The sequence below is a fragment of the Anabrus simplex genome, chromosome 5, assembly GCF_040414725.1.
Source record: "Anabrus simplex isolate iqAnaSimp1 chromosome 5, ASM4041472v1, whole genome shotgun sequence".
Lineage (NCBI taxonomy): Eukaryota > Metazoa > Arthropoda > Insecta > Orthoptera > Tettigoniidae > Anabrus > Anabrus simplex.
In genome coordinates, this window is record NC_090269.1 from 13,011,095 (window position 1) to 13,038,849 (window position 27,755).

Sequence of the window (27,755 nt, forward strand, 5' to 3'; positions counted from 1 at the left end):
AGAAAAGTATCAGCCAGGGCCAATTGAATGTTGCACTATCCTGGGCAAGATCGTTTGCAAATGTTTAGATCCAGATACGGCCGAATGGTTGAAGCACAGAGGATAATGTATGGAAATAAATTTTATAAACTACATTACCGTTATTAGATGTTCCTAAAACTATTGAAAAGGCAAGGCAAAACAATATGACGGCGAGAGGTATATCAAGACGGAGCAGCACGGGTTCACTAGGGAGTTATTAAACTTTATTTTCTACATCTTTGGCGTGTTTACAAGTACATGCTGTTGCTGAATGTGTGTAGTAAAATGTCTCCTATTAGTTTCACATCCGAAATATAGCATGTTGTTGCGCTCCTTTTTATACCAGCGAGTAGGCAACCCATTCTTCATTAGTGCACGTGGGACACTTATACGTGGGAAGTACGGGACTGAAGGAACACCTGGTTCAATTCCAGTCAAAAATGCAACAATAAGGAAGAATACAAATGTGCACCCTTCAGATTAGAGTTGAGAAATATTATGAATCGTCGTACTTCAAAATAGTAATTTAAAAATATTTTTAATCAAAATTAACGCGGTAGTACTACAGTTTACTATCCTACAGTATTTCCTAAAATTGAAGTTAGTTCTAAAATTACTATTTCCTTACAATCACACTTCTTTTAACTAGCAGAATATATTTTCTGTTAGATTTTAAATTGCTTGTGTATCATTCAATAAAGAAACACTCCTGTATTTGGAGATTTAAGTTCTGTTTAATAGCAGTAAAAGTACAATTTTGTTTCAAAGGGAAGTATAACATTATCTAGATACTTTTACGGAAGAAATGATCCTTCCAGAGTTTTTATTATTGTTCATCTTCTGTCCTGCTACATCCTATTTTTTACTGCAAGTTGCAGCACTTTGCCAAGTGTGGTATTGCTCTGAAGTACTGTTCCTGATGCCTCCAGCTCCATCCACAATATTTTCCACAGCTGTCACATCATCATTGCTAACTGGTGTTTGTTTGGTGAACAGAAAATATCCTTTACCGATACTGTTTGGGAGACAGAACGTTGTCACCATCTTGCTTTTATCAGGGGAAACGTAGATTATCATCATAGTGGAATCTCGATCTGAAATGAAAGTGACAAGTACGAAATGTTAGACTGTTCAGTAAGGCGGCATTGACATATTTAACCGTCGAGACCTCACGAAACAAGCAACTCAAGATTGAAAACATCCTAAGAATATAAGCTACGAATTTTAGGTAAATAAACTACAGTACATTGTGAGGAGAAATTATTTCTTTATTCATAAAAATTACAATCCTTTTCTTCATTGTGGACAATCCGGTCGCTAAGAACAGCATTTTGCTTTTTTATGCCACAGAAGCCGCGTATACACTTGAGCAGAGCATGCGTTGCCGATGCGGGAGCGCACAAGCACGACCCGCATGCCAATCTGTTGAGCAAGTTTCCACTGTGTTCGGACCTCGTGCGGACCGAGAACACCGTCTGTGTTCAGGTGTAATGTAGTGTTTTGCCTGACCTGAGGCTACAATGGTGAATCGACAATTGATCGTCGCCAGTTATTGTTATACGTATTTATTGCATTCCTTGAAAATAAAAAAGGAGAAAGCGATGATGGGAAAGTAAACTGTATGAAAAGAGATGTTTTTAAGGTATTGTAATAGAACTCGTTCTTGGGGTTCTACAGAACGGGATACTTGTGGTAGTACCACAGGAGGATAAGATAATTATCCTGGGACAATCCCATTTCAACTTGAAATTATCTTTCACACTTTTCCTTCACTTCACTTGCACGAGCGAGGTCGCATATGCACAGGCGGAAGCAGTCGGCTCATACTGTTCGGGCTACCCCACTCATCAACCGTCCACCCTGAGCACGAACAGAGCATGTACCGACAACATTCGGATCGGGCTGAGGCATGCGGATCCGTTCGGTTCGCCCTGTACTCATCTGAGCAAAACAGGGCAAACGCATGCTCATTCGGGGCGAATGCTCAAGTGTATACGCGGCTTAAGAGTGCTGATGTGAGTCAATGAAGAGTTTCACTTAAGCCCTTATAACTACAATCGGTGTAAACATTTTTCAGAAAACAAAACAAAGCCTGAGGCTATTGAACTAAGGAACAAATTACAGAAATAATTATATATGTAATTTGGTTAGGTTTTTAATAAAATAGAAAACGAGTAAAGAAACAAGCAATTTTTCCAGAACTACATTTAGGCCGGAAGGGATTTTCGAAATTTATTTTTTCAGTTTGATAGAGTTATGCAAGACTCACAATTTTTGAACCTTTCCGGGACCTTTAGCCCTTCAACTTTCGGCAGAATTGAGAAAATTACTTAATGATTTATACATTAAAAAGGAACCACTTTTTCCTTTGCGGAAATCAAATGGTCATAAATACGTCTGCCGGTCATGGCCATCCATCAACGGCTGCTAATTTCAGATGGCAGCCAGCCAGCACGGTTGCTAGGTAACATTGTCTCACCATCCATCCATACCTTACATCACTACCTGCACGGTTGCTATGGTTACACATCCGTCACACATTTTGTCGCATCACGTTACACACATTTTCGGAAGACCCCCAGTCACAAGACATATTTATGTCAAAATAGAGAATGTTTGTTGTTTGTTTGTCCAACTCTTGTCCCGTTTCTCTACGGGGTCGGTTATGAGGTGAGATGAATCTGTCGTGGTGGGTTTTTATGACCGGATCCCTTCCTGATGTCATCTTCATTAGAGGAGTTAATGAGATGAAATGGATGACGTGATATATGATAGTAGGAAGGGAGAGGGTGAAACCCAGTGCCGGCACATAGCCTACTTCTGTCGAATATCACCAAGGGGTTTGTTTACGTTTTAACGTCTCCATCCGACGGACGAATCACCATCAACAACGTCATGGTGAAAATATTTTCGACCAACGGGACTCGAACCAGCTAACCACGGTGTCAGACCGTTTAGACTTCAACGCCTTAACGATCATGGCCATCGTATCAAATATAGAATGTTCCGTATAAAACCTGACCGCTCGCGTGGGAATGAACCAAGGCTGGCTGGCTGGCTTCCCCTACACCCGCGGCTCACCTGACCGTCGGGCTTGATACCTCTCCATTACTTTTCACGCTTCCAGAAATTCAGTTCACGATTTTGTGAATTCGCTTGAAACTACTGGTCAGCGCTAACCCAGAAACACGCGCGAAGACGTACAGTGTCGTCAGAAGATAAATTAAACGAGTTTGGTGCAGAACGTTCACCACGAAAGTCACTACTGAAATAAGCACAGCTAGCTGGGGTTTCAGTGACTTCTGCAACAACATTACTAAAACTCAAACCTTACAAATGTACACGTGTACATAGTTTAAAACGAGCTTGCGTCATCGTGTTTGTTCGGTACAATGGCAGTTCAGCTGCGGAAGGACGACATTTCCAGAATGTTCTTTGAGTACAGTCTAGCCTTGGACAGGTTGGTCGCGGGTGCGGGGGAATCTAGCCAGCTGTCCGGCTCGGCCGCGTGCTAGGTCAGCTTAAATACGGAAACCCTGCATTACTGTAATGCCTCTATACAGTAACACAATATTTAGACCTGTCCTCCAGAAAGAGGCTTCATTACTTATTTTACCGAGCAAATGGCCGTGCGGTTAGGGTCGCGCATTTGTGAGTTTACATTCGGGAGATAGTGAGTTCGAACCCCACCTTCGGCAGACTGATGATGGTTTTCCGTGGTTTCCGATTTCAATTCCTGGAAAATGCTGGGTCTGTACCTTAATTAAGGCCACGGCTGTTTCCTCCCCACTCACACCCCATCGTCGCGATAAGACCTATCTGTGCCGGTGCGACGTAAAGCAAATTGCATTATTTATTTTGCTCTGACGTCATAACATCTCCTTCCTCAGGTCTGCATACATGGAAAGTTGACGTTACGAAAACACCTTCCTAGGCATTTTTCTCAATCCTTTGCCTCAAAACCAATTTTTCCATTATATTTCTTCCCCCAATGGCAAATTTTCTTAATTACCTATTGTACCATTATGTTACGATTGACGTCAGTTTACATGAATATACATCGGAAGAAAAATGGCGCGGATCAGTTTCAAGCGTTAAGAATGCACGGAATAACTTTTTGTGACAAGTTGACCGCAATTAGGAGGCAGTGCCTGGCGAGATGGAAAGGAAACTCTATGAGAAATGAACCATTATACGTAAAAAAAAAAAAAAAAAAAAAAAAAAATTGAAAAACGGTCTATTATTATTTACTTTGGCAAGAAGAGTTTTCGTCGTAAACGGACTGTGAATTGCGATTACTTGACCAGAAGATTAGCTGACATAATCAATATAACCATAATAGGAGCCATACGAAGGAGGAATCCAGAAACAAACTACTGGAAAATACATAAAAACGGCCGGGAAACACGCATAATAGATTTCAAATACTGTACGGAAGAAGAGGTGTTGGGATACGGCATTCGTAAATAAGGCCTACACTGACTTAATAAACGGCCAAATTTTCATCAAATTATACGTATTGCCCATTGATAAGATTTAAAGAACATTATTCAGACAACATAAAAAAAACCAAGGAAGAGCCAGTTTATGGAAATAAAATTGAATCTGAGCAGTATCTTTAGAGGAAAAGAAATATATATACAGTTAGAGAAAGTACTTGGAAAAGCTTTATATACTGAAAATTAAGATGTATTCTATCAATTTAATATTGTCTTTTCGTTGCATGGAAATTGGACACGAAATGGAGCTAGCCTAAAGCGATGGAGGGAGGCTGACCAGATCATCGTAAGCTCAAGCCTGAAGACCTAGAGATCCAGCATGACGTGATCCAGTGCAAGGCTAGGCGTTCCGAGATGCCGTGACGAGGAAGAAGAAAGCAGAGTCGGACATAACATGGCCAGAGATAAGTAACGTTCTAAGAAATTTAACTATAAAGTATTTCATTTGGTGTAGTATAATTGTAGGAATGCTGAAATGCCAAAGATATGACCTGTTTGTGCCATTGTGTGAATTCTAAGGCATATGCCGGAGAAAATAACCACAGATACGTATTATTTATGTGTAGTAATATACTGCCGTGCTCATAAGTTTGATATGAGGTTAATGTGAGCAGTATCGGGAAGAGAATTGATGTTTTTGAACCTATATGCTTACGAGAACGTCATATATTAAACTAGGCAAGGCTAAGATAGTGAAGTGTAGTATAATAATAATAAACCTAGGCTATCCAATGACCAGATTGAATAACTAGGCCAATATCGTCCATATTTACGATGAGTTGAAATAAACAGTAGCAGCTTGCGGTGTTTTGAGTAGATATTTAGGTAAAAGGAATGTTTTAATGCGACGTGGTAGACATTACGTGGAATCTGAGTAGAGATATTGTTGTATGCGGAGGAATCGCAGTAATTAAAAGCATAAATGATAATATGTTGTTGGAGATTTGAGATGTTGAATAGGTATTGTGTAAGTAAATGATTGAAGGAAATAGGTGCGAATTTATGCTTAGCTACAGTTATGTTGCGATTGAAAATGAGGCAAGCAGTGAAATTAAGGCCTAGATACGTGAATATATTAAGTGTAGCAGTGAGATTAAATGGTCTATTGGTCGAACTTATATGGAATATGGAGATAGATGGATCGTAATTTACATGTATTTGAAGTGCATATAGAAAAGAGATATAGTCGCCTAGTAATATATTCGTCTCACATAATGAATATATAGCAGTGGAGCACGCGTTAACCTGAAAATGGTAAAATTAGTAGGCAGTAGAAGGAGTAATTTTAATTGAAAATACACATAATAATTAATCGGTCGGTACGATTCTGACAGGTCATGACGGTTGAAGAACATGGCGATGGCATGCGTAAATGAAGATATTTAATTTTATTTTTGGCACACATTTTTAATATATATAAGGATGTTGGAATTTATATTTATGGTTAGGATTAATTTCTTTTAGATACTTAAAATGGCATTTTAAAGCCATCATTGGAAAGAGTTACTTATCTCATGCCATAAACAAGTCAATACGCAAATTCCCAAACCAATTCCAAAGAGTAGTGCAAATAGACCTAAAGGAAAGAAAGACCACTCCCTCCTTTAATAAAGAGTAAATCCTAGTTGTCCCCATATTGAAATAAAATGATGAAGGGTGGTCACGCAACAAAATAATAATTGCCCAGATGAATTAAAGATACCTGCCCAATTTTAATTATGTCAATTCGTCAATTTTAGTTGTCAAGAAAAATAATATGTGATTTTTTTGAGTTTACTTTCCTCTATTACCAAAGATGATCATTATTTTGTTAATTATAATATTGGCATGCTAATAAATTAGTTTTAAGTTTATTCTAGCGTTTATTTTCAAAGGTAGAGATAGGAAGATTAGTTGTAAGGATACATTTAGGCTGATATTTCGGAGTCATGATATTTAAAGGCTTATATTAATTCTACGGTAGGATTTCGGAGTAAATGAGTAACACATTGAACTATACACCCTCTTCAACGGAACTTGCGAAGGTAAATAGTATTGTTGAATATATATAGATGTTTTTACCCTGAGATATTGACTTAATATGGACATGCAACCACCGCGTTTGATTGGTATATCCATCCCCGATTTCGCATAGTTAATTAGCAACATGTAAGTGGAAATATTGCACGGGCAACATCATATTAAATTAGTACTACAACTTGAGGTGAAGTATGAGGAAGTACAGCGCGATGGTGATACCTATATTTTTATCAGTCCAACCTGGACCTTGGTAAGAATTAGGACTACGAGGCCACCAATAGGTTGCATTAAATTTGTTGCCCATACATGGGGCAAAGTGAAGGGAAAAACACTGTTGCCGCAGGTTGCACTATTCTCTACCACTTTGTTTCCCAAAAGGCATTTTCTTAGTGTAATGCAGGTACACCTTCACCGTCCAATTGAAATGCGCGCTTTCTAGAAGGCCGTGTGTGGTGTGAATCATAAATTATGTATCTGAAGATATTTGGACCTTTAACCTTTAGATGTCCGTCCTCTGGCGGGAGGACGGACAATTCATTTTTTAAGGGATTTTGCTATTGTCAAATTTGGTAAACCTGAAGTATTTGTAATTTTTTTTTATGTACACTACTACGGCTTCCTTCTTCCTTAAGTTACGAACAAATAAAAAAAATTCGGTATATACTTTAGTATCCGATTAAGATTGTGGGTGTGTACACGCATTCTGCCTAGCTCAAGAGAGTTCTGGAACTTTCCCGTCTGAGTTACTATAAAAGGTGGGGGCTTTTGGGCCGTATTGTCAGTGTGTGTACAGAATAGTAAGGGGCAGAGGCAGCCTTGCTTTCGTCAGTAGGCCCAACAACTCATGGTAATGGCGGACATCTTTTAATATGTGATAGCTCCATACAGATAACTTGAGGGGAAGGTTTCAAACTTCCTTCGTAATGTAAAATTCTAAAGTTTAATATCACCTTTCGTATGTAAATTTTCAGGTAAATTTGAAGACTTTGTTCAAATCCCTGCTGGGAAATATGAAACTTAGGGAATAAAAAGTGTTCACTCTCTTTTAATTCCCATTCAACTTTGTATGGGGGTGACTGTGATTTTCTAAGACTCTAAATTCTTCAAACTATTTTGGAACTTCATATTTCGCATCTAGTCACCTCTCTGTAGTATAGGAGTAGCCTCTGTAACTTGGGGCCATAAGTCCATGTAGGATTTTAAGTGTATTACAAAAGGAGTGCAAGTGTTTCGCCTCCTAGCATTTTGTTCATGACCGATCCGCTTAAACCTCTTTTGTACTTGTAGGCCATTTAGAATTGGCACTTATTGCCCGTGTTAAATTGTAATTATTTATAGACCAATGTGTAACGAACTGTTGAGCTGGAATGACAGTAAACACAGTTTTTGAAGTTTACGTAGTGTAAATTTGGATATGAAAATGGGTGCCTCGAACAGGCTGGGACCGCGCGAGTTGGCCGTGCGGTTAGGGGCGCGCAGCTGTGAGCTCGCATCCGGGAGATAGTGGGTTCGAACCCCACTGTCGGCAGCCCTAAAGAGGGTTTTCCGTGGTTTCCCATTTTAACACCAGGGAAATGCTGGGGCTGTACCTTAATTAAGGCCACGGCCGCTTCCTTCCCATTCCTAGGCCGTTCCTGTCCCATGGTCGCCATAAGACCTATCTGTGTCAGTGCGACGTAAAGCAAATTGCAAAAAACAAAAACAAACAAACAAAAAAACAACAAAAAAACAAGGAAGAGGCTGGATTGTATTAATGTTTGAAGCTCGAAGTACTGTACGATGTATGTGAGTGGAAAAAATATGCTCTTTGAAAGAATCTACCTTTAGAGCTACCATGCTCATTCATTTGTAAACTATTCTATCGAAAATTTTCTGCATTGTACCTGATTTTCCACTTTAAGTAATTCTTGTTATGATACCTGACGAGCTCATCGTTATTCCATTTAACTGTTATTTGTTGTTGTTCATTTAGGTTACCCATCAAATTTTCAACTCAAAGAAAGAAGGGAAAGAAATAAAATTTCAGAATTAAGTGTTTTACATTATGCTTCGATATTTCCTCTGTCCACCCATTCACCCCGGCACCTTCTTACAACTCTGTAAACCACCAAAATACGGTAACTCTTAGTACCAATTAATCCCACAGTATTTATATCCTCTTTCCCAACAAGTGGATAATACTGAAAACAAAACCATATGCATTCTACTGAGTTAAAATTGGAAATATAACAGACACGTTATTTTTAATTAACTGTTTATATTTGAAACATATTATTTCGACCTCTGTGCTTGAATGTTAAAGTTTTATGAAAATTTTAGAATATTAGGGCTTTTCTATGTTCTTGTATTAATTATATTTACAGATATACAATATCAGTTTACATAATTAGTGTAATGAACACGCCATCATAGGGGTGGGGGTGCTGATAGCTGCGTGACTTTTACAGGGGGATGCTCACCGATGGGATCGCAATTCTAATTTCGATCAATACCTGTAGGATTTATGAATGGAATTTCACGTCTCTGTGATTCGGATTACACACAAAAGTGGTGGTCCCGTTACTATCAACTGTCGGATAAAACTACAGGCTTGCTTATACCACATTCAGAAGAGCCATTAGATGTGCTGAGATACACCGGTTTTGGAATGTCATAAATGAGGTGTTTACAAATTTGAATTTTTTATACTAGTTTTAACGTCGCACTAACCTGCAGAGGGTTTTCAGTGATGAAAGTTTGGGACTGGTAAGCAAGTATTTCACAATAAATTCTGCCTAAAAGGACATGTAAGGTTTACTACCTGTAGTACAAATATTTAAATTTCAGACAAAACTGTTCAGTGATCTCCATGTGATCTAGTCCAAGTTGTGTCCAGTTGGTTAGCATTCAACTGGTTTAGACCATGTTTGAAGATGACTTGTTCTGGCTGACCACAATTTTTCTCTGGCTTGCTTCGGAGATGTGTTTAGTGGAGATGTTGACTTTAGGACTGTATATATATACTACGGGGCTGTAAATAAGGCTGTGACAATATTTAATGAACTAACAAGTAAAAATGCATTACATTCCTTCAGTGTAGTCACCCGCAAAGCCTGTTAACTTTTGCCAACTGTTAGGAAGCCGCCGGAGACCTTTGACAAGGCGCTGTCTGTTGACAAAAGAGACAGAGCGCCCTACTGCGCTGAGTACAGATGCCGCGCCAGGAAATCGGCGCCCTTAAACTTAGGAAACAGGTCTAAATCACAAGGATTCATGCCTGGTAAGTACGGAGGGTATTCCAAGGCTTCCCAATGCCACCGCTGCAATCAGAACTTGACATTGTTTACGACATGACAACGTGCATTGTCGTGCAACACGTCTCGCAATAAATGTGGACGTTTGCACTCAGATGTAGCGGCATAGGTAGCCACTGTTGACGGCTTGTCCCTCATGCACAGCATGCATAAGAATAACATCCTCATAGTCATTAAGACATTTCGTCAGTATGAACCACACCGTTAGATGACTGAGATCAAACTCTACGGATAATTCCCGGACAGTTCATCGATGCTCTACGGAAACGAGTCCACTCACGATGTCAGTCTTATCTCAGGGTATGGACGGCCGCAGTCTCAGTCCGACCCGCATGAAACACCTTGTCCCTTCGTGATACCGTCCTGTACGGTAATGCATTCTCGCCACAGGCTTCACGTAATCTTCGATAACATTTTGATGCATTTTTTTTCCACGGGAACCTCTATTTTAATCGAGTAACGCTGATTACCTGTCTGAATATGTGATTTACAGCGGTGAAATCGACACTCTTCACTTCAACGCCACACAGCTAAAACACTCCCAACAGGATGCCCGTGAAATAAACTTTACACATAGACAACGACGCCACCTGACCGCGAGTGTCTGTACTACTTTAGCACTACCCTCATATCACCTTCAGAAGAGGTGTAGGATGTGCTCAGACATTTATTTACTCGAGTCAAAAGCATACGATATACCTTTTTTGTTTTTTTACATAAAAATTTAGTAACAATGTAACAGAAGGAATTTATACACATATATGCCAAAATGTTATTAAATAGTCTTTACCCAGAAACGAGCAACTACGATTGCATTTCTTTGTGCCTTGAGAAAATCCTCCTCACTGAAAGAATCAGGGCAACACGAGCACTGACACAGTCTGCACCTTTCCGCATTCACATAGTGGTGATGCATCCAGATATCTCCGTTTCACTGGGTTGTTCTTAGACTTTCCAACACCCGCTCTCAACCTGTTAAGTGATCTCCATGTGCTCCAGTCCCAGTTGTGTCCGGTTGGTAAACATTCAACTGGTTTTGTCCATGTTTGAAGATGACTTGTTCTCGCTACCCACAATTTTTCTCTGGCTTACTTCGGAGATGTATTTCGAGGAGATATTGACTGTAAGAAGCTCCTCCTACATTTCAATCTAGGCTTTTGTGGAGTGTGTCTGTGTAATGGATGTAGCTCCTTTTCTTCAACCTTTTTTTCCTTTCCGCATTTGGGGCTACTTCCCGGCGTATATTAGAAGGAGCAATTACCAGTATATACTAATGTTTGTTGGACAGTGATTCTACTTAACTCTAACAAAGGTTCAACCTGATAGATTTCAAAGTAACTTTTCATCATAAACTTGACGGAAATAGACGTTCTGCTGTAAAATAATGTTTATCTACTTAAGAAAATGATACACATATTCTATTATAGCGTGGACGTTTATATACAGAGTGTCACAAAAATGTACCCACGTTTGAAATGACAATAAATTCAGTCTTTATGAATTTAGATACAAGGTTAATAGTTCCATTTAAATGAAACACCATTAAATGCAGGAATCTAAAGTAACCAGGTCCATAAAGGAAAGATAACAATGTACAGTTTGTTTGGCGGTCTGAGGTTTTCAATGTAGAACTACTTGAGTGATTGAGCTCAAATTTAGGGAGCTTATAGTTGGTACCTTCAGTTAACATGGAGGCATGATTTTTTCGCATTAACAACAAAAGTGACAAAAACATTTTGAAGCGATTAAGAGATCGTAAAGAATCATATGATTCTGGTTAAGACGTTAGTGATTTTGTTTTCGCGAATTAAAGCGAATTAAAGCGACAAGGCCAGTTTAAAGTAAAATTTACTTATTTTGTAAGTGTGAAAATACAGCGAAATTCATGGAAGAAATACGAGCTTTAAATTCTATTCTAATATCACGTGTGAAGGGAAACAGAAGACAGAATAAGGATTTCTCATTTCGACTGAAGTATCTCTTGATATTTTCTATGAAAGCCCTTGTTGGTATGGTCATATAGGGTGAAAGTTACGGCCATGTAGAGTGAAAGGGCAATTTGTTATTGATCTTGATTAGGGCTATATTATAGAATAATGATTGATTATGAATATTGTTTCTCTTTATTTATCTACTCCCACCAACCTGGGCCCAATGTTTGGGAAGCCAGGCTCTGCCTGTCACAAGCCAGGACAAAGAGCGAGTAATACCTCTTTAAAAAACCTTGGTCCAGCTAACCCGGCTGGTAGTCCCATGTAAGGGTCCCTTGCCAGGGTTACGGTGAAGACCTCAACGGTAGTGAAGGAGGAGAAGAGGGACTTCGGAACGGTGGAACTGGCGGAAGGGACAACCCTCCTATTCTGGAGAAATAGAATAGGAACTGCTGCCTTGCAGTAGAAGTGGGAGCTTCAAAGGCTAGGGGAAGAAACCCCGACAGAGAATCAGCCTGGTGCCTCAGGCTTAAGATGGCAGCCCCGTCAAGGCACTCGGAAGCAGTGGGTTAATCACTCGCTCTTCTTAAATAATCTGATTATAGAAACCGAAGCGAAATTACAAAACCGGACGGATAACCTGATGACGACCTTTGGCATGAAGAGGATAACGAAAATTGGTTCCTGGAATGTGAGGACCTTGAGGGAGAAAGGCAGACTGAAACAAGTGACACGGCAAATGAAGAACTACGGGCTGGATATTCTGGGATTGAGTGAGGTGAGGTGGTCAGGATTTGGCGAGATACAGACAACAGATGGAATTACATTTCTATATTCTGGTGGTGAGGACGAAGAGCATAGGGATGGAGTGGGGTTGCTGCTCAGTAGAAATGCAATGAGAAGTCTTATGGAGTGGAAACCGATTTCCAGTAGGCTTCTGACTGCTAGGTTCAAGACCAAGATCAGGAATGTGACTATTATCCAATGCTATGCACCTACAGAACAATCGGAGTTGGAAAAAAAGGACGAATTCTACCAAATGTTGCGAGATGCCAAAATGAAAAACAGTAAGAAGGATATTCTCATAGTTATGGGAGACTTCAACGCGAAGGTTGGCTCAAAAGACGAAGGATTGGAACACATCATGGGTATACATGGTCTTGGCGAGATGAATGAAAATGGGGAGAAGTTTACGGAATATTGTGCCTGCAAGACTTGGTGACAGGTGGCACTGTGTTCCCGCATAGGCGGTGTCATAAGGTCACGTGGGTGTCTTCTGATCAAGTCACGGAAAACCAAATTGATCACATTGCGGTGAGCAGGAGGTTCAGAAAGCGTTTGGAAGATGTTAGGAACAAGAGAGGAGCGGACATTGGCAGTGACCATCATCTTGTTGTCGCCAACTTCCGTATAAAGATCGTGGCTGTCCACCAAATGTTCATCACTCTGCACAAAAAGTTTGACATTGGTAAGCTAAAGAATCAGCAGATATTGGAACAATTTCAACTGGAACTTAGCTACAGATTCGAGGTGTTGGATTCTGAGATAGAGAAGGATGTGGAGACTGTATGGAACGAGGTAAAGAACATCTATGTGGAAACAAGTGAGAAGCAGCTCGGGTACAAAAACTACCTGCGGAAGGAATGGATATCTGATCAGACATGGGACAAGATAAACTATAGGAAGGAGATAAAGGCCAAGCTAAATATATGCAAAACCAGACAGCAGAAAGCTCAAACACAAGCTGAGTATTCAATAGCAGATAGGGAAGTAAAGAGGAGTGTGCGAAAGGATCACAGGAAGTGGATTGATGAGCAGGCAGAGAAAGTAAAACAGGTGGGAAAAAGCGGGGATATAAAGGAGCTTTATGGCATCACAAAGATGCTATCGAAGAAAGGTTTTAATAAAACTAGGCCTGTGAAGATGAAGACAGGCGTGATCCTCACTACGTGCGAACAACAGCTGAGTAGATGTAGAGAACACTTTGCGGAGGTTTTAAATACAGATGTTGGACTGGAAAATGAGCAGCAAGGAGAATATGAATAAGAAGCAGAAGGGTATCCAGGCATCGGCCTTGGCCCTCCAACCCAGGGTGAGATACGGACAGCGTTGAAACAAATGAAAAATGGGAAGGCACCAGGTCTGGACAACATTCCAGCGGAAATACTGAAAGCAGACCTTGACACTACAATCACATTGCTGCATCCCCTGCTGGACCGACTGGAAGAAGGGGCTGATAGTCAAGTTACCGAAAAAAGGAGGATACAACAAACTGCAACAACTGGAGGGGTATCAGCTTGCTCTCCATTCCAAGCAAAGTGCTGTCGCGAGTCATCCTGAATCGCATAAAGGATTCAGTAGAAAGAAGGCTTCGAAAGGAACAGGCAGGATTTTGCAACATCGCAGCTGTGTGGATCTCATCAATACACTCCGAATCATCATAGAACAGTGTGTGGAATGGCGGAATATCCTATACCTCGCATTCGTGGACTTCGAGAAAGCCTTCGATTCTGTAAACCAAAGAATCGTGTGGAAGACCCTCAAGGAATACAGAATTCTATCAAAGATATAAAGATCATGAAAGAGATGTACGAGGGGTATGAGTGTCAGGTTCTTCATGAAGGGAAACTAACAGAAAATATAAATGTTAAGTCTGGAGTGAGAGAGGGGTGTGCTCTTTCTCCCACTCTGTTCCTGCTGGTCCTAGACAGTGTGATTGAGAGGGTAATAGGAGGACGGAAGAGGGGTGTTCAATGCGGGATGAGAGACAGGCACAGCGGTACCGGGACATGGAAGATAAACTGAGTAGATTGCAGAAGGAAGCGGAACGTGCAGGTCTCATGATCAACACAAGCAAGGCTGAAGAGATGAGGATTAATTCGGATGTCATGACCAGCTTGACGTAAATGGAAAGGAAATTGAGCGAGTTGAGTCCTTCCTCTACCTTGGAAGTATACTTACAACGGATGGGGGAGCAGAGGAAGGTGTTCGAAGCCGTATCCGGAAGGCAAATGGTGCGTTTGTCCAGCTTTACCCCGTGTGGAAGAATAGAAACATCTCCAGGAAGACTCAGCTTCGCCTCTTCAACAGCAATGCAAAGTCAATTCTTCTATACGGCTGTGAAACATAGAAAGTTACAAAACAGATCAATAACCAGCTACAGGTGTTCATTAATATATGTCTGCGTCGCATAAGAAATGTGGGGTGGCCGGACATAATCTCGAATGAAGATCTTTGGACCATGATGAATCAGCAGCCGATTGACATCCAGATCAAGGAGAGGAAATGGCGCTGGATTGGACACACATTAAGGAAGTCGGATGGAACTGTTGAGAGGGCGGCGCTGGACTGGAACCCTCAAGCTCCAGAAAGCGAGGTCGGCCCAAGAAGACCTGGAAGAGGACGATCGAAAAGGAAATCGCGGAGGTTGACAAGACCTGGAGCGAAGTGAAGAGAATGGCCAGGAACCGTACTGTGTGAAGAAATTTCGCCAAGGCCCTATGCTCCAGAGGGAGCAACAGGAAATAAGTCAAGTAAGTTATTTATCTACTGGCATGGTGGGGGTGCGGGGTGGAAACAGGCAGTCTTTATAAATTGCGGATATTGTAATAGTAGAAGAGGCTTCTTCTAGAGTTAGTCAAAACTATAAATATTTTCCTTCAGTGTCATATCGCGGCGGAACTTTGAACTCCGTCCTAGTAATGCCATTCTGTTATTCAGCCTTCTATAGGCTGCCCCTTCGCACATTGACTTTAGAGCCACCTAGGAACTAGTGCTCGAACTGTTAGACGAGTAATGTTTTCAAGAGTTGCTACAACTTCTCTTTATCATAAGGTGTCCCTACCTTCGCCCAATCAGCAGTCAGCGTACCGCAAATAAAAGCATTCCGCAGTGACATGTAGGAGAGAGTAATACTGGTTCTCGACTACTGGAATTCAATCTCTCTAGGTCGAGTGGCTAGACGTTTGGAGACTAGGTCTCATCATACAATGTTACCTTTAAAGTCTGTTAGCAGAAGGAGATCTTTCTAGTAGCGATATATTGTAAAGTTTGGGGTAGGAACTTTTACTTTTTGCTATTTTTATTCAACCACGTAGGCATTTTCACTAGTTAAATTCTTTCTTCAAAACAAATGTAGGTGCCGAATTATGACTGTAGGTTTGTAAAGGAAGCACGAGTTTAAATCCCCTTTTCCCTTTATCACTTTTTCCACTGCACTGGTAGTTTTTCTAAATTTAATCTTATGTAACATCTTTCGGTTGTAACTTTTGCCCCTACCTCCTAGTCGCAGTTGTTATGTACTCCTTGTCACCGAGCATTTGCGGCCAACTAGAGTTTGATGACATGCAATTTCTTGGGTGTCGCGAGTTATGTTTTACTGGGCTGTTAATATTGAGATATTAACCACGAGATCTTTAGTTTTACATGGGATCCGATCCAAACGGACCTTAAATTTTATTTCCAAAAGCTCACATCGAAGGATTTTGGAGTCCTTTATGAGATTCCACTCAGCCATTACTCCCTCCTCCCTTTAAAATTACTGTAAATTATAGGTTTTACGTGATTGTTCTTACCAACAGTAGACAATATCCATGGTTTGTTAACATCGAGGACTATGAAATAACCTTGCTGGTTCTTTTTAGTATTCTCAGCAAGGATTGTGGTTCCGTTGACTTTACTGTACCGCAGTTGAAGACATTCCGTAGTACTGTCCTCGTTCACGTCACGCCCAACTGTTCTGGACACGTACCAGTCACCCACCATCTGTAACATTCAAAACGTAAAACAGTTGAGTTGAGTTGTTAACTGATGATGGAATTTAAGATCCTCAGCCTCGTGATTGACAAATTCTGAGAAAAGTTTTTTTTTGCAAGTTGCTTTACGTCCCATTAACACAGATAGGTCTTATGACGACGATGGGACAGGAAAGAGCTAGGAGTGGGAAGGAAGCGTCCGTGGCCTTAATTAAGGTACAGCCCCAGCATTTGCTTGGTGTGAAAATGAGAAACAACGGAAAACCATCTTCAGGGCTGCGGACAGTGGGTTCGAACCCACTATCTCCCGAATACTGGATACTGGCCGCACTTAAGCGACTGCAGTTATCGAGCTCGGTGAGAAAAGTTTTACAATGCGCCGGTCAAAGTTGGAAATAATTACAAAATACATGTTTTTTTGTTACTGTCCATTTATTTAGGGGTAATTTATAGCTAATAGAAAGGAATTTTGAAAATAATTGAGGAAGTATAGTATTTACAGCATGGGTTGGTTTCGACCCCAGCATTCAATTTAATGTTTACCGATATAATTACGCTTTATATATCACTTCCAAAGCACTGAGACATACGTTTTTCGATAATTCGTCAATATTAAAAAAGAGTAATGTTAGAATTTTATGCAAACCGAAATTAATTTCAAAACTCTGCCCTCCAGTAACGTCAAAACAGGTCGCTAGTCCCAGCAAGAGGCAGTTGCCTCCATACAGTATAAGTAGAACTACGATCTGTGTTTTGATGGGTAATTAAATGCCAGCAGCGGAATTAGAGCATATCGTAGTTTGAGCAACGGGAATATGTCAGGTTCTGCCAAAAATTTGAAACGATGAAGTCGAAATCGCCCTGATGACCACCACGGGAAAAAGTCGCGAAAAGACTGGACAGAAGACTATGTTATCCCTGAGCTGTTAGCGCCACTCCACGAACATACAGACTGTAGTACGCACACAGTTGTGCGTTGTGTTGCTTACGCTGTAGGCGCCAGTCCAAGAAGTTATTGACTGTAATAGTAAAGCTAAATGTACTTTTGGGGACAGGCTGACCGGTCCTTTCTCTAAAAGCAATTCCACGTATGATTTGCATCATTTAACCTTTCTTATAATGTATGAGCTTGATTGGCGGGTACTAAAATATTACCAAATTCAGAATATTCGAATAATATTTGTTACCGTGGTTGGTGGATCAGCAGAGTTGAAAGAAGGTGCCGGGGTGAATGGGTCTAACTACCAAATCAAAGTTAATTTAAAACTGTAACAAGGTTATATTTTTTCACACTTTTTTTAAAACGACAAGTAACAAGGTAACAGTAGCAAAACAAGTCTAGGAAAGACAAGATTGGTGGTATAAACAGAATATGGACTTCAAGCCCTCACTTTATACTTCCTGAGCCACACGCTCAACATATTATCCTTACTTAAGGGCAGAAATCCCCTAATGCCTGGAGCACATGCTCCCAAAATGTCAATGTCAAGCCTCCCAGAGGCACCTTTACAACACTTGAAAAGAGCTGACACGCTCTCAGTTTCTCAAGCCTCTTAACGGCAATACCAGACTTTACAATAAATTGCCATCAAGGCACAACTTACCCAACCTACTGGGCCTTAGGAGAAAAAGAACAGGTTAAGTAAATGGTCCGAAATACCAAAATGAATGGAGGAGAGTACTTGCACTCCTAAATACTCATTCTAAAACCTAAAAGGCACTAGGCCGATGAAACAGGGGCTATTTCCAAACTATGGAGGTGACTCGTATAAGAATAATTTAAGACATTACAGAAAGGAAGAAAACCGGTTACTAAACGTAGTCACCTCAAACCAATATGAAGGGGAGCTCGAGAGGGTGCATCACTGGCTATCCCCGATTTACAGTTAAAGATATTTACATAAGCCGGCAGTAGATTACATTACAGAAAAGTAGGTTACATCGTTAAAATTTCGGACCTATCCCTCAGGTTAAACTGCGGAGCTAGCAAGAAATAAAGACGTTAAACGGCCATTACCTTTCTGAAGACCCGCTGCCTGATGAAAGAGGCACCTCCCGCCTCCTGCTTCACATACACACACTAGTTAGATGTTGATCAAGTGGCCACGAGACGTGAAAATCCGCAGTTTATAAACCCTCGGGGAAAGTTCGAGACCTTTCGTGAATAATTAAGCCACACCCTCGCAATTTTATTGGTCCATACAAAATTTACACTCAAACTCGAAGAAGAAATACGGGTTTGGCAGAAAATAAATTACAGAAATTTCTGATTGGCTAAATTCAAAACTGGCGGAAAGAAAATATAAATATTGCCAACCCAAGGATGAATGAACAAAATTTGGTTAAGAAAAACTTATGAATACAAAATTTCTTCAAATAAAGTTCCTTCACTTCGCACCAGGGTGCATGATCATAGTTTTTGTAGTGACCTCTATGAGAGAATGTCGAAATTTGTCGATGAACGGAAAACCAAAACAAGTTGAAATACACACAGTACTGGAAACTTCAGCATCACAAAATTAAGGTAGTGACATCTTCTGAGTAGAATTTTAAGTAGATCTAGTTCCACGTTCTGTGTTTCTCCAGTAGAGGAGTTCTAATTGGCGCAAAATTTAAATGTGCGATGTAGAGGTGTACCGCCCGGTACAATATTAATGATAATGATGATAATAATAAAAATAATTGTACCGGTGGTACAAATTCTCCGCCCCGTTGAACTGCGCGCCTTCTAGAAGGCCATCTCTGCTTGGAATCTCGAACGAATATAACTCAAGATACTTGGAACTTCAGCCAATAGGTGTCTCTACTATCGGCCTATGTAGGGATTAAGGTCAATTAATTCTTAACGGAATTTCAATTCTTTGAAAGTGGCAATCTTTCAGTTTTGTAGATTGCTTTTTATGTGTTAAAGTTGTCAACACTCCTATGGCTTCCTTCTTCCTTAGTTATTAACCAGTCAGGAATTTTGTGTATATTTCTCTAGCCAATTAAAGTTGGGGGTGCGTACAGGCACCCAACCTATCTGCAAAGAGTTCTGGAATCTTCCCCTCTGAGATGATTTAAGGGCTGGGCGCTTTAGGGCCGTATTGTCATCTTCATCACTCTGGTCTAGTGTGTGTACGGCGTAATAAGGAGGCAGAGGATGCCTGCCGTCGTTCGGAAGGCCCATCTACTCAAGTTAATGGCAGAAATTCCTTAACATGTGATGGCTCCAGGCAGATAACTTGAGGGCAAGGTTTCAAACTACTTTTCTGAATATAAAGTTCTAAAGTAATTGGTTAAATGTAAAATTTAGGCAAGTCTGAGAACTCTTGTCCAAATCCCTACTGGGAAATATGTTAATTAAGGGAACAAAGAGTGTTCGCCCTCTGATAATTCCCATTCAACTTGGTATGGGGTGCCGAATATTTTCTTAACTTCTAAATTCTTCACTCGCCTTCGGCATTTAATAATTTTCGGTTTGTCACCCCTCTGTGGTATAGGCTTAGCCTTTGCAACTTTGTGCCGTAATATTTAAAATTCTAAGTGTTTTTCTAAAAGGAGTGCAAGTGTTTCGCCTCCTAACATTTTGTTAATGGCCGATCATCTTAAAACTTTTTTTTTTTAGATTAAGGCCATTTAACTAGGGCACTCGTTGCCCAGGTTTGAAGTGTAATTATTGATAAACGAGTGGGTAACTGACTGTTGAGCAGAAGAGACTGCAAACACTATTTTTGAAAGTTGTAAAACTTAATTTTGTAAGAAGCTTGTGCCTCTTATAGGCTGGACTACAGTAACCTTACGGAGCTAAGATTCCTAAAATGCAGGTGGGTGGAGCAAATATGCTCTTACAGAACAGTGTACCTACAGAGTTACAACGTTCATCCCTTATATATGATCATGTCGATAATTCTATCCAGTACGTGTACCTGATTTTTAGACTTATAGTCCACTGTTGTTATCAGAGCTGACGAGATAATTGTTATTCCATTTAACTGTTATTTGTTGTTGCTTGTTCAGATTTTCTACCTACCGAATGTTAGAATAAAAAACAGAAAAGCCGAACTCGATAGCTGCAGTCGCTTAAGTGCGGCCAGTATCCAGTACTCGGGAGATAGTGGGTTCGAATCCCACTGTTGGCAGCCCGGAAGATGGTTTTCCGTGGTTTCCCCCATTTTCACACCAAGCAAATGCTGGGGATGTACCGTAATTAAGGCCAAGGACGCTTCCTTCCCACTCCTAGCACTCTAGCACTTTCCTCTCCCATCGTCGCCATATCTGTGTCGGTGCGACGTAAAGCAACTTGCAAAAAGAATTAAATAAATAAATAAATAAATAAATAAATAAATAAATAAATACATTTTGAACATTAACTTATGTTCTGGTCATTTCGCGTCCACCCTTTCATCCCGGCTTCTTCTTACACCTCTGCGTTCCACAAAATACCTGGAATAATAATAATAATAATAAAATAATAATAAAATAATAATAATAATAATAATAATAATAATAATAATAATAATAATAATAATAATAATAATAATAATAATAATAATAATAATAATAATAATAATAATAATAATAATAATAATTGTACCGGGTGGTACACCTCCACGCCGCTAGTTCAAATATTGCGCCAATTGAAACTCCTCTACAGGAGAAAGTCTGAACTTTAAAAAACTGTATCAACTCAGTGTTTCTCCGAAGATGGCTCTGTGTAAATTTTGATGTGTTTTTGTTGATCATTGATCAAGAAGTGTGGATGTTCTCTACCAGATGTCTCTACAGAAACTATGCTAAAACACTCTGGTGCAATGGAATGAACTTTCTTGAAGAAATTTTTTATTCATAAGTTTTGTCTTTACTAAATTTTGTTCTGTCATTTGTGAGTTGGCAATATAAATCCTTTCCTTCCGCCTGTTTTGAATGTAGCCAATCAGGAATTTCTGTAATTAATTTTCCATCAATAAGGTGTTTCTTCCTCGTCTTGTGTATTAGTTGTTGCTGTTATCCAATAAAAGTTTGTGGGCGGGTTGTTATCATTCATGAAAGGTCTCGAACTTTCCTCGAGGGTATAAAAATGCTGATTTTATTGTCTCCTGGCCACTTCAGTAACATCTTTCTTAGTGTGTAGATATGTAGCAGGGGGTGGGAAGCGCCTCTTTCTTCGGGCAACAGATCTCCAACAAGGTAATGGCCTTTTAACATCTGTTTTTCTTGCTAGCTCAGCAGTTTAGTTCTCGGAGAGGATTCGAAACCTTTAATATGTAACCAATTCCTTTAAAATGTAAATTACTTTTCAGTATATGTAAAAACTTCAAATCCCTTTTCCATAAAGCAGGGATAGAGAGTGCTTCACCCTCTCGAGCTCCCTTTCATTTCGAAATCGAGGTGACTACGTTTTCATAACCGTTTCGTCTCTTCCTTAATGTATTAAAGTGTTTTCATACGAGTCACCTCCCTAGCTTGGGATTAGCCCCTTTATATCGGTCTCGAGCCACTTAGGTTTTAATATTGTATATTTAGGAGTGCAAGTTCACGCCTCCAGTCCTTTCTGTAATTTGGGCCATTAACTTAACCTGATGTTTTGTTTTCTTCATGCGAAGGCCCTGTAGGTTGGGTATTAAATACCCCTGTTTCTTTGTATGCCTTGATGGCAGTTTGGATAAGAGTCTGTTATTGCCTTTATTATCTTGAGAGATCGTGAGCGGGTCAGCTCTTTATGGTGTTGTTGTAAAGGTGCCTTAGAGAGGCTTGAGGTTAATAGTTGGGAGCAACTGCTCCTTGTATGAAGGGATTTTCTGCCCCTGGGATCTGTTCTGTAACCTGGCAAATTTGAGCTTGCAGCTCGAGGAATGTAAAACCGGGCTCGAATCCCAAATCTTATAACGAACTGTAATTTGTAATTGCTTTATTTGTTGATCTGCTACTTGGTACCTGTTAATGCTCTGTTATTTGTTGATTTTGAAAAGAAAATATAACCTTTATTAAAGTTTTAAATTAACTTTAATTTTGTACTTGAGACCTATTCCAGCCCGCACCTTCTTTCACCTCTAACTACCACGGATATCTCCGTAACAATAATAATAATAATAATAATAATAATAATAATAATAATAATAATAATAATAATAATAATAATAATAATAATAATAATTGTACCGGGAGGTACACCCACCCCGTTCATTTAAATGAAGCGCCATGGAAAATGCCGTCTCAAATCTAAAACTCGCAATAACTAGCGCAAGGAGTTTGGAATTTTCTCTACAGATGTCTCTACCAACAAAAAAAAAAAAAAAAAAAAAACTTATGTTATCCCCTCGAGTGTGAAGAGGAGCTATTAAAAACCTAAAGTAATTTTTTATGCTAAGGTTTACTACACTGAGTTGATTATTCTTTGTTTTTGATATGTTAAAGTTGTCAATACTTCTATCTCTTCCCGCCAACTTCATACCTTGGCTAATAGAAAATTTGTGTATTTATTTTTCAGCGAATTACGTTTATCTTGTAACTATTTAATTATCCAATGGAAATTGGGGGTGTGTCAGGCCTTAGCCCAGAGCTCTCTAGAACCTTCCTCTCGGGTATAAAAGCTGGCACATTTTCGACCTGGCTGTCTTATTCATCGCTCCAGTTTAGTGTGTGTGGTTATTAAGGAGGCGGGGGCCTCGTCCATCATCGAGCAGTCCAGCAGCTCAAGGTAATGGCGGTCCTATAGAAATGATAGTCTTTGGAACTAGCTCGAAGGGAAAGTTTACACACATTACTAATGTAACTGTAATTTACTAAAATGTAACTTTCAAACTAGTCAAAAGAACTTAGCCGAGATTCGGGAATAGAGATTGTGATACCCTCTCGAGTTCCCTATCAACTTGACTTTTAGGTGACTGTAACTTTGTAACCGTTTTTTGTCTGTAACATTGTCTCCATCCAGTCACTTCAGTAGTATAGGCTTAGCCTCTGTAACTTCGGACCAGAAGCCCAAATAGGGTTTTAATCTTTTAATTGCGAATTTCAAGGAGTGCAAGTGTCCGCCTCCACATCATTTTGATTTTTGGGCCAGTAACTGAACCTGTTGGTTTTTCCACAAAGGCGCGATAGATTGGGTATTCGATACCCCTGTGAAATTCTATTTCATTCTGTGTAAATATGTTAGACTGTTGAGCATCTAAGGCAGTAAATACTGTTGGAATTGTAAAATGTAGGTTGTGACTTTGATAGGCCTGGGCATTTTGTTGAAAATGTAAATTTTATAGTGCGAAGATGCTCTGGGTGTCGAAGGATGCCTTTGGAAGTCTGTAATGGTGTAATGTTGGAGAATAGTCTCGTAGACTCCTAGATAATTCTGTGGAGCGAAGGGGCTCTTGAAATATTGTATATTTTGAATACTCTCTAAACGAAATTGGGAGGGTCGTCTCCTTGACTGTTTTTTGAAAGGAGCCGCAGCGCTCATTGGAGAATGTATAATTAGTGAACCTCAAGCACAGGGTTGTTGTTATTTGATATTATAAAATAGTTACTCTATCTTATGATCTTTTGTAGCTGAATTTTGTAAAGTCTTATTTCCGAAAAAAGAAAAAAAAGGGAGTTGGGAAAGAAATATAACCATATTTTTAAAGTTTTAAATCAATCTTCTGATTGTCCGATCTTGACCCATTCAGACCCGCACATTCTTTCACCTCTGTCCACCACGGAATCCCAGGAACAACATCAGTAACAATAACAATAATAATAATAATAATAATAATAATAATAATAATAATAATAATAATAATAATAATAATGATAATAGTAATTCTTTTCTGTTCAACGTCGTCCTAGACAATGTTATGGAATAATGGGAGAAAGAACTCATGAAATGTGAGTTTCGGAAGGCAATCATTACATAAACACGCAGTAGAGAATTCATTCCCCCACGTATTGTTGGCGTTGGGAAGGGCATTCCACTGTAAAACAGGGTCAAATTCACACGCAGTGCCGATCCCAAGTGTTTGGAAAGAAAAGAAGAAGTAACGTTTGTAACTCAATACCAATAAATTTTGATGACTCAGTTTATTAAGAACACTCTGACTGGACTGCACCGAGCAATGTGACCGCTCGTATTAACGCGCTACGGGTACTGAACCAAGACCTGCAACTGTCCTGGGAATGGTTTGCTGTAGTTTCCCATCTTCACTTGCAGGAAAATGCTGGGGCAGTTCCTATTCATAGGCCACAGCCGATTCCTTCTACCTCGTTGCCTACTTTCATTCACTAACTTATTATTCATTTCATCTTCATTAGCTCCTCAAATAAGGTTGGCGTGAGGAAGGGCATCCGGCAGTAAAAGCGTGCCATATCCCCGGCCCTGCTCTGACTGGACTGCAGTAGTCTTGGTAGACAGGGACTCAATAGGCTGTTGCACCACGAGTTTTTTCTTGTAAATTACTATACAAAATGCAGAAAAACTTTGTTTCGTAAATTAAAGCAGTGTTAGAGTGTTCTTTTTTTTTGCTATTTGTTTTATGTCGCAGCGACACAGATAGGTCTTATGGCGACGACGGGACAGGAGAGGCCTAGGAAAGGGGAAGGAAGCGGCCGTGCCTTTAAGTAAGGTACAGCCCCAGCTGGTGTGAAAATGGGAAACCACGGAAAGCCATCTTCAGGGCTGCCGGCAGTGTGGTTCGAACCCACTATCTCCCGGATGCAAGCTCACAGATGCGCGCCCCTATCCGTACAAATACAAGTATTACGAACATAGGTCTGTGGTGAGGAGTTTCGGCTGGCTACCTCCCAGATGCTTGAGCGATAACGTGCCAACCCTCTGTGGGTGTGGGCGGCATCCCTGCCTGTCATAAGATGGGACTAAAAGGGGCCTCAGAGGCTCCTAACTTGGGAGTGCTGGTTGGTGACCACAAGGCATTGCTTCCACTTATTTGTGCCAGGCTCCTCAATTTAATCTATTCTATCCGACCTCCCTTGGTCTACTCTTGTTCTGTTTCGACCCAGATTGTATTAGAACATTCGACGCCGACGGAGGCTTTCATTTTCGTGTCTTTCATGCTCCTTGTCTTTCTTTGGCTGATACCTTCATTTCTCGCCTTCCACTTTTCCCGCTGATTAGTGTTAATAGAGGAAGTCTGCCTAGTTGTACTTCCTCTTGAAACAATAAACACCACCACATAGAGGAAGTCTGCCTAGTTGTACTTCCTCTTGAAACAATAAACACCACCACCACCATGACTCAGAATGTGTCCGAGATACTCACTTCCTTTCCAGCCGCTGCCCGTATTTCACAAACTAGGACGTGACTACAGTAACTCACACCACGGACCACCGGTCTGTTTACGGGAGTGAAAGAGAGATGGGCTCAGACATGAAAGTTGAGAGAATGATCGCTGGTGTACACCGGTGGGAACAATTGCGGGAGGTTAGTCGGAGTGAGGAGATAAAGGCTAAGTTAGGAATGAACTTGATGCATGAAGCGATACGTATACACCGGCTTCGGTGGTGGAGTGATTTGAATCGAACGGAGGAGGATAGGTTACCCAGGAGAATAATGGAGTCGGTCATGGAGGGTAAGAGAAGTAAAGGGGGACCAAGACGATGATCGTTAGACTCAGTTTCCAATGATTTAAAGATAAGAGGTATATAACTAAACGAGGCCAAAGAGCTAGTTACAAACAGAGGATTGTGGCGGCGTTTACTACATTCACCGAGGTTTGCTGACAGAACGCTGAAAGGCATGACAATCTATAATGAAGATCTTTCTTTTCTTCCTTTTTTAATTCGTTTACCGTCCAGGGTTGGGGATCCCACTTCTACCACCTCAAGGGCAGTGTCCTGGGCGTGAGTTTTTGGGTCGGGAGATACAACTGGGGACGTGAACCAGTACCTCGTCCAGGTGGCCTCACCTGCTATGCTGAATAGGGGACTTGTAGGGGGGGGGGGGATTGTAAAAGAGAGACAAGGAAGAAGGAAGGAAGGAAGGAAGGAAGTGGCCGTGGCCTTAAGAGGTACCATTCCGGCATTTGCCTGGGGGAGAAGTGGGAAACAACGCAAAACCATTTGAAGGATTGTTGAGGAGGGAATCGAACCTACCTCTACTGAGGTGACTTCCCGAGGCTGAGAGGACCCCTTTCCAGCCCACGTACCATTTTCCAAATTTCGTGGCAGAGCCGGCAATCGAACCCGGGACTTCAGGGGTACCAGGTAATCACACTAACCAATACACCACAGAGGCAGACATTAGTATTATTATTAGCATATTATTATTATTATTATTATTATTATTATTATTATTATTATTATTATTATTATTATTGTCCGACTCATTGGCTGAATGGTCAGCGTTGAGGCCTTCGGTTCAGGGAGTCCCGGCTTCGATTCCTGGCCGGGTCAGGGATTTTAATCGCGTGTGATTAATTCTTCTGGCCCGGGGACTGGGTGTTTGTGTTTGTCACAACACTTTTCTCTTCATATTCAGACAACACACTACCAACCACCACAGAAACACGCAATAGTAATTACATCCTTCCATATAGGCTTGGCGTCAGGAAGTGCATCCGGCCGTAAAACAGCGCTAAATACACATGTGCGAGCGCCCCCACAGATGTGAGAAAAGCGGTGGAAGTACTATTATTTCACCGATATAAAAAACAGGCAAATGAAAGAGAGGTACATACCGAGGTTAGAGTGAAGCCTTGTGGCGGAGTAATATTTCTACACGATCCATCGAGTTTCTTCTTCTTTGTTGCTGCGGCGTCTAGGACACTAACCACTAGGAAGCAGTGAAGCAGGACTAGCAGCAAGCTTCTTGGAGACATGGCGACTGAATGTGCTGTTGGCAACTGTAGAACACTTTCTTGACGTCGTAAAGTTTATCAGAATTAATCACTTTGGCCGAAGAAGAAAACATCAGTCGGTTCAGATTACAGAGTTCAAAGTTGATGATAAGTTTCCAGGAGCTCGTAAATAAACCACAATATTCTTTTCAGATTTGATGTCCACATGTGGAGTAAATACGTTTTAATCTGTGAATATCAATATAATTCGAATTTAGCAACTAAGGGATCCGGAATGTAAACGACTGGGGTGGTAATTGATAGGTAACATAATGCCATTTTATGACACAATAACACAGGTCATGTTTTATTTTCATTATTTGAATATAACATCTTTTAGGTAACCACCGTCCCTTGCGATGCACGCATGGAGTCGAGGAACGAAGCTGTCTATTACTTTCACCAGCTTTTCAGGTGGAATTGACTGGACCTCTTC

At 40.5% G+C, this 27,755-nt stretch overlaps 1 protein-coding gene across 1 annotated transcript; it reads right to left on the reverse strand.

Annotated features, from left to right (window-relative positions):
* Positions 1–733: 733 nt before the first annotated feature.
* Positions 734–27,337, reverse strand: LOC136873674 (uncharacterized). The gene is made up of 3 exons (XM_067146777.2): positions 27,161–27,337; positions 16,338–16,527; positions 734–1,115 (listed from the first exon to the last, which is right to left on the reverse strand). Exons 1-3 carry the CDS (start codon positions 27,299–27,301, stop codon positions 877–879), a joined length of 570 nt encoding a protein of 189 aa, XP_067002878.1. The 5' UTR covers positions 27,302–27,337; the 3' UTR covers positions 734–876.
* Positions 27,338–27,755: the final 418 nt, after the last annotated feature.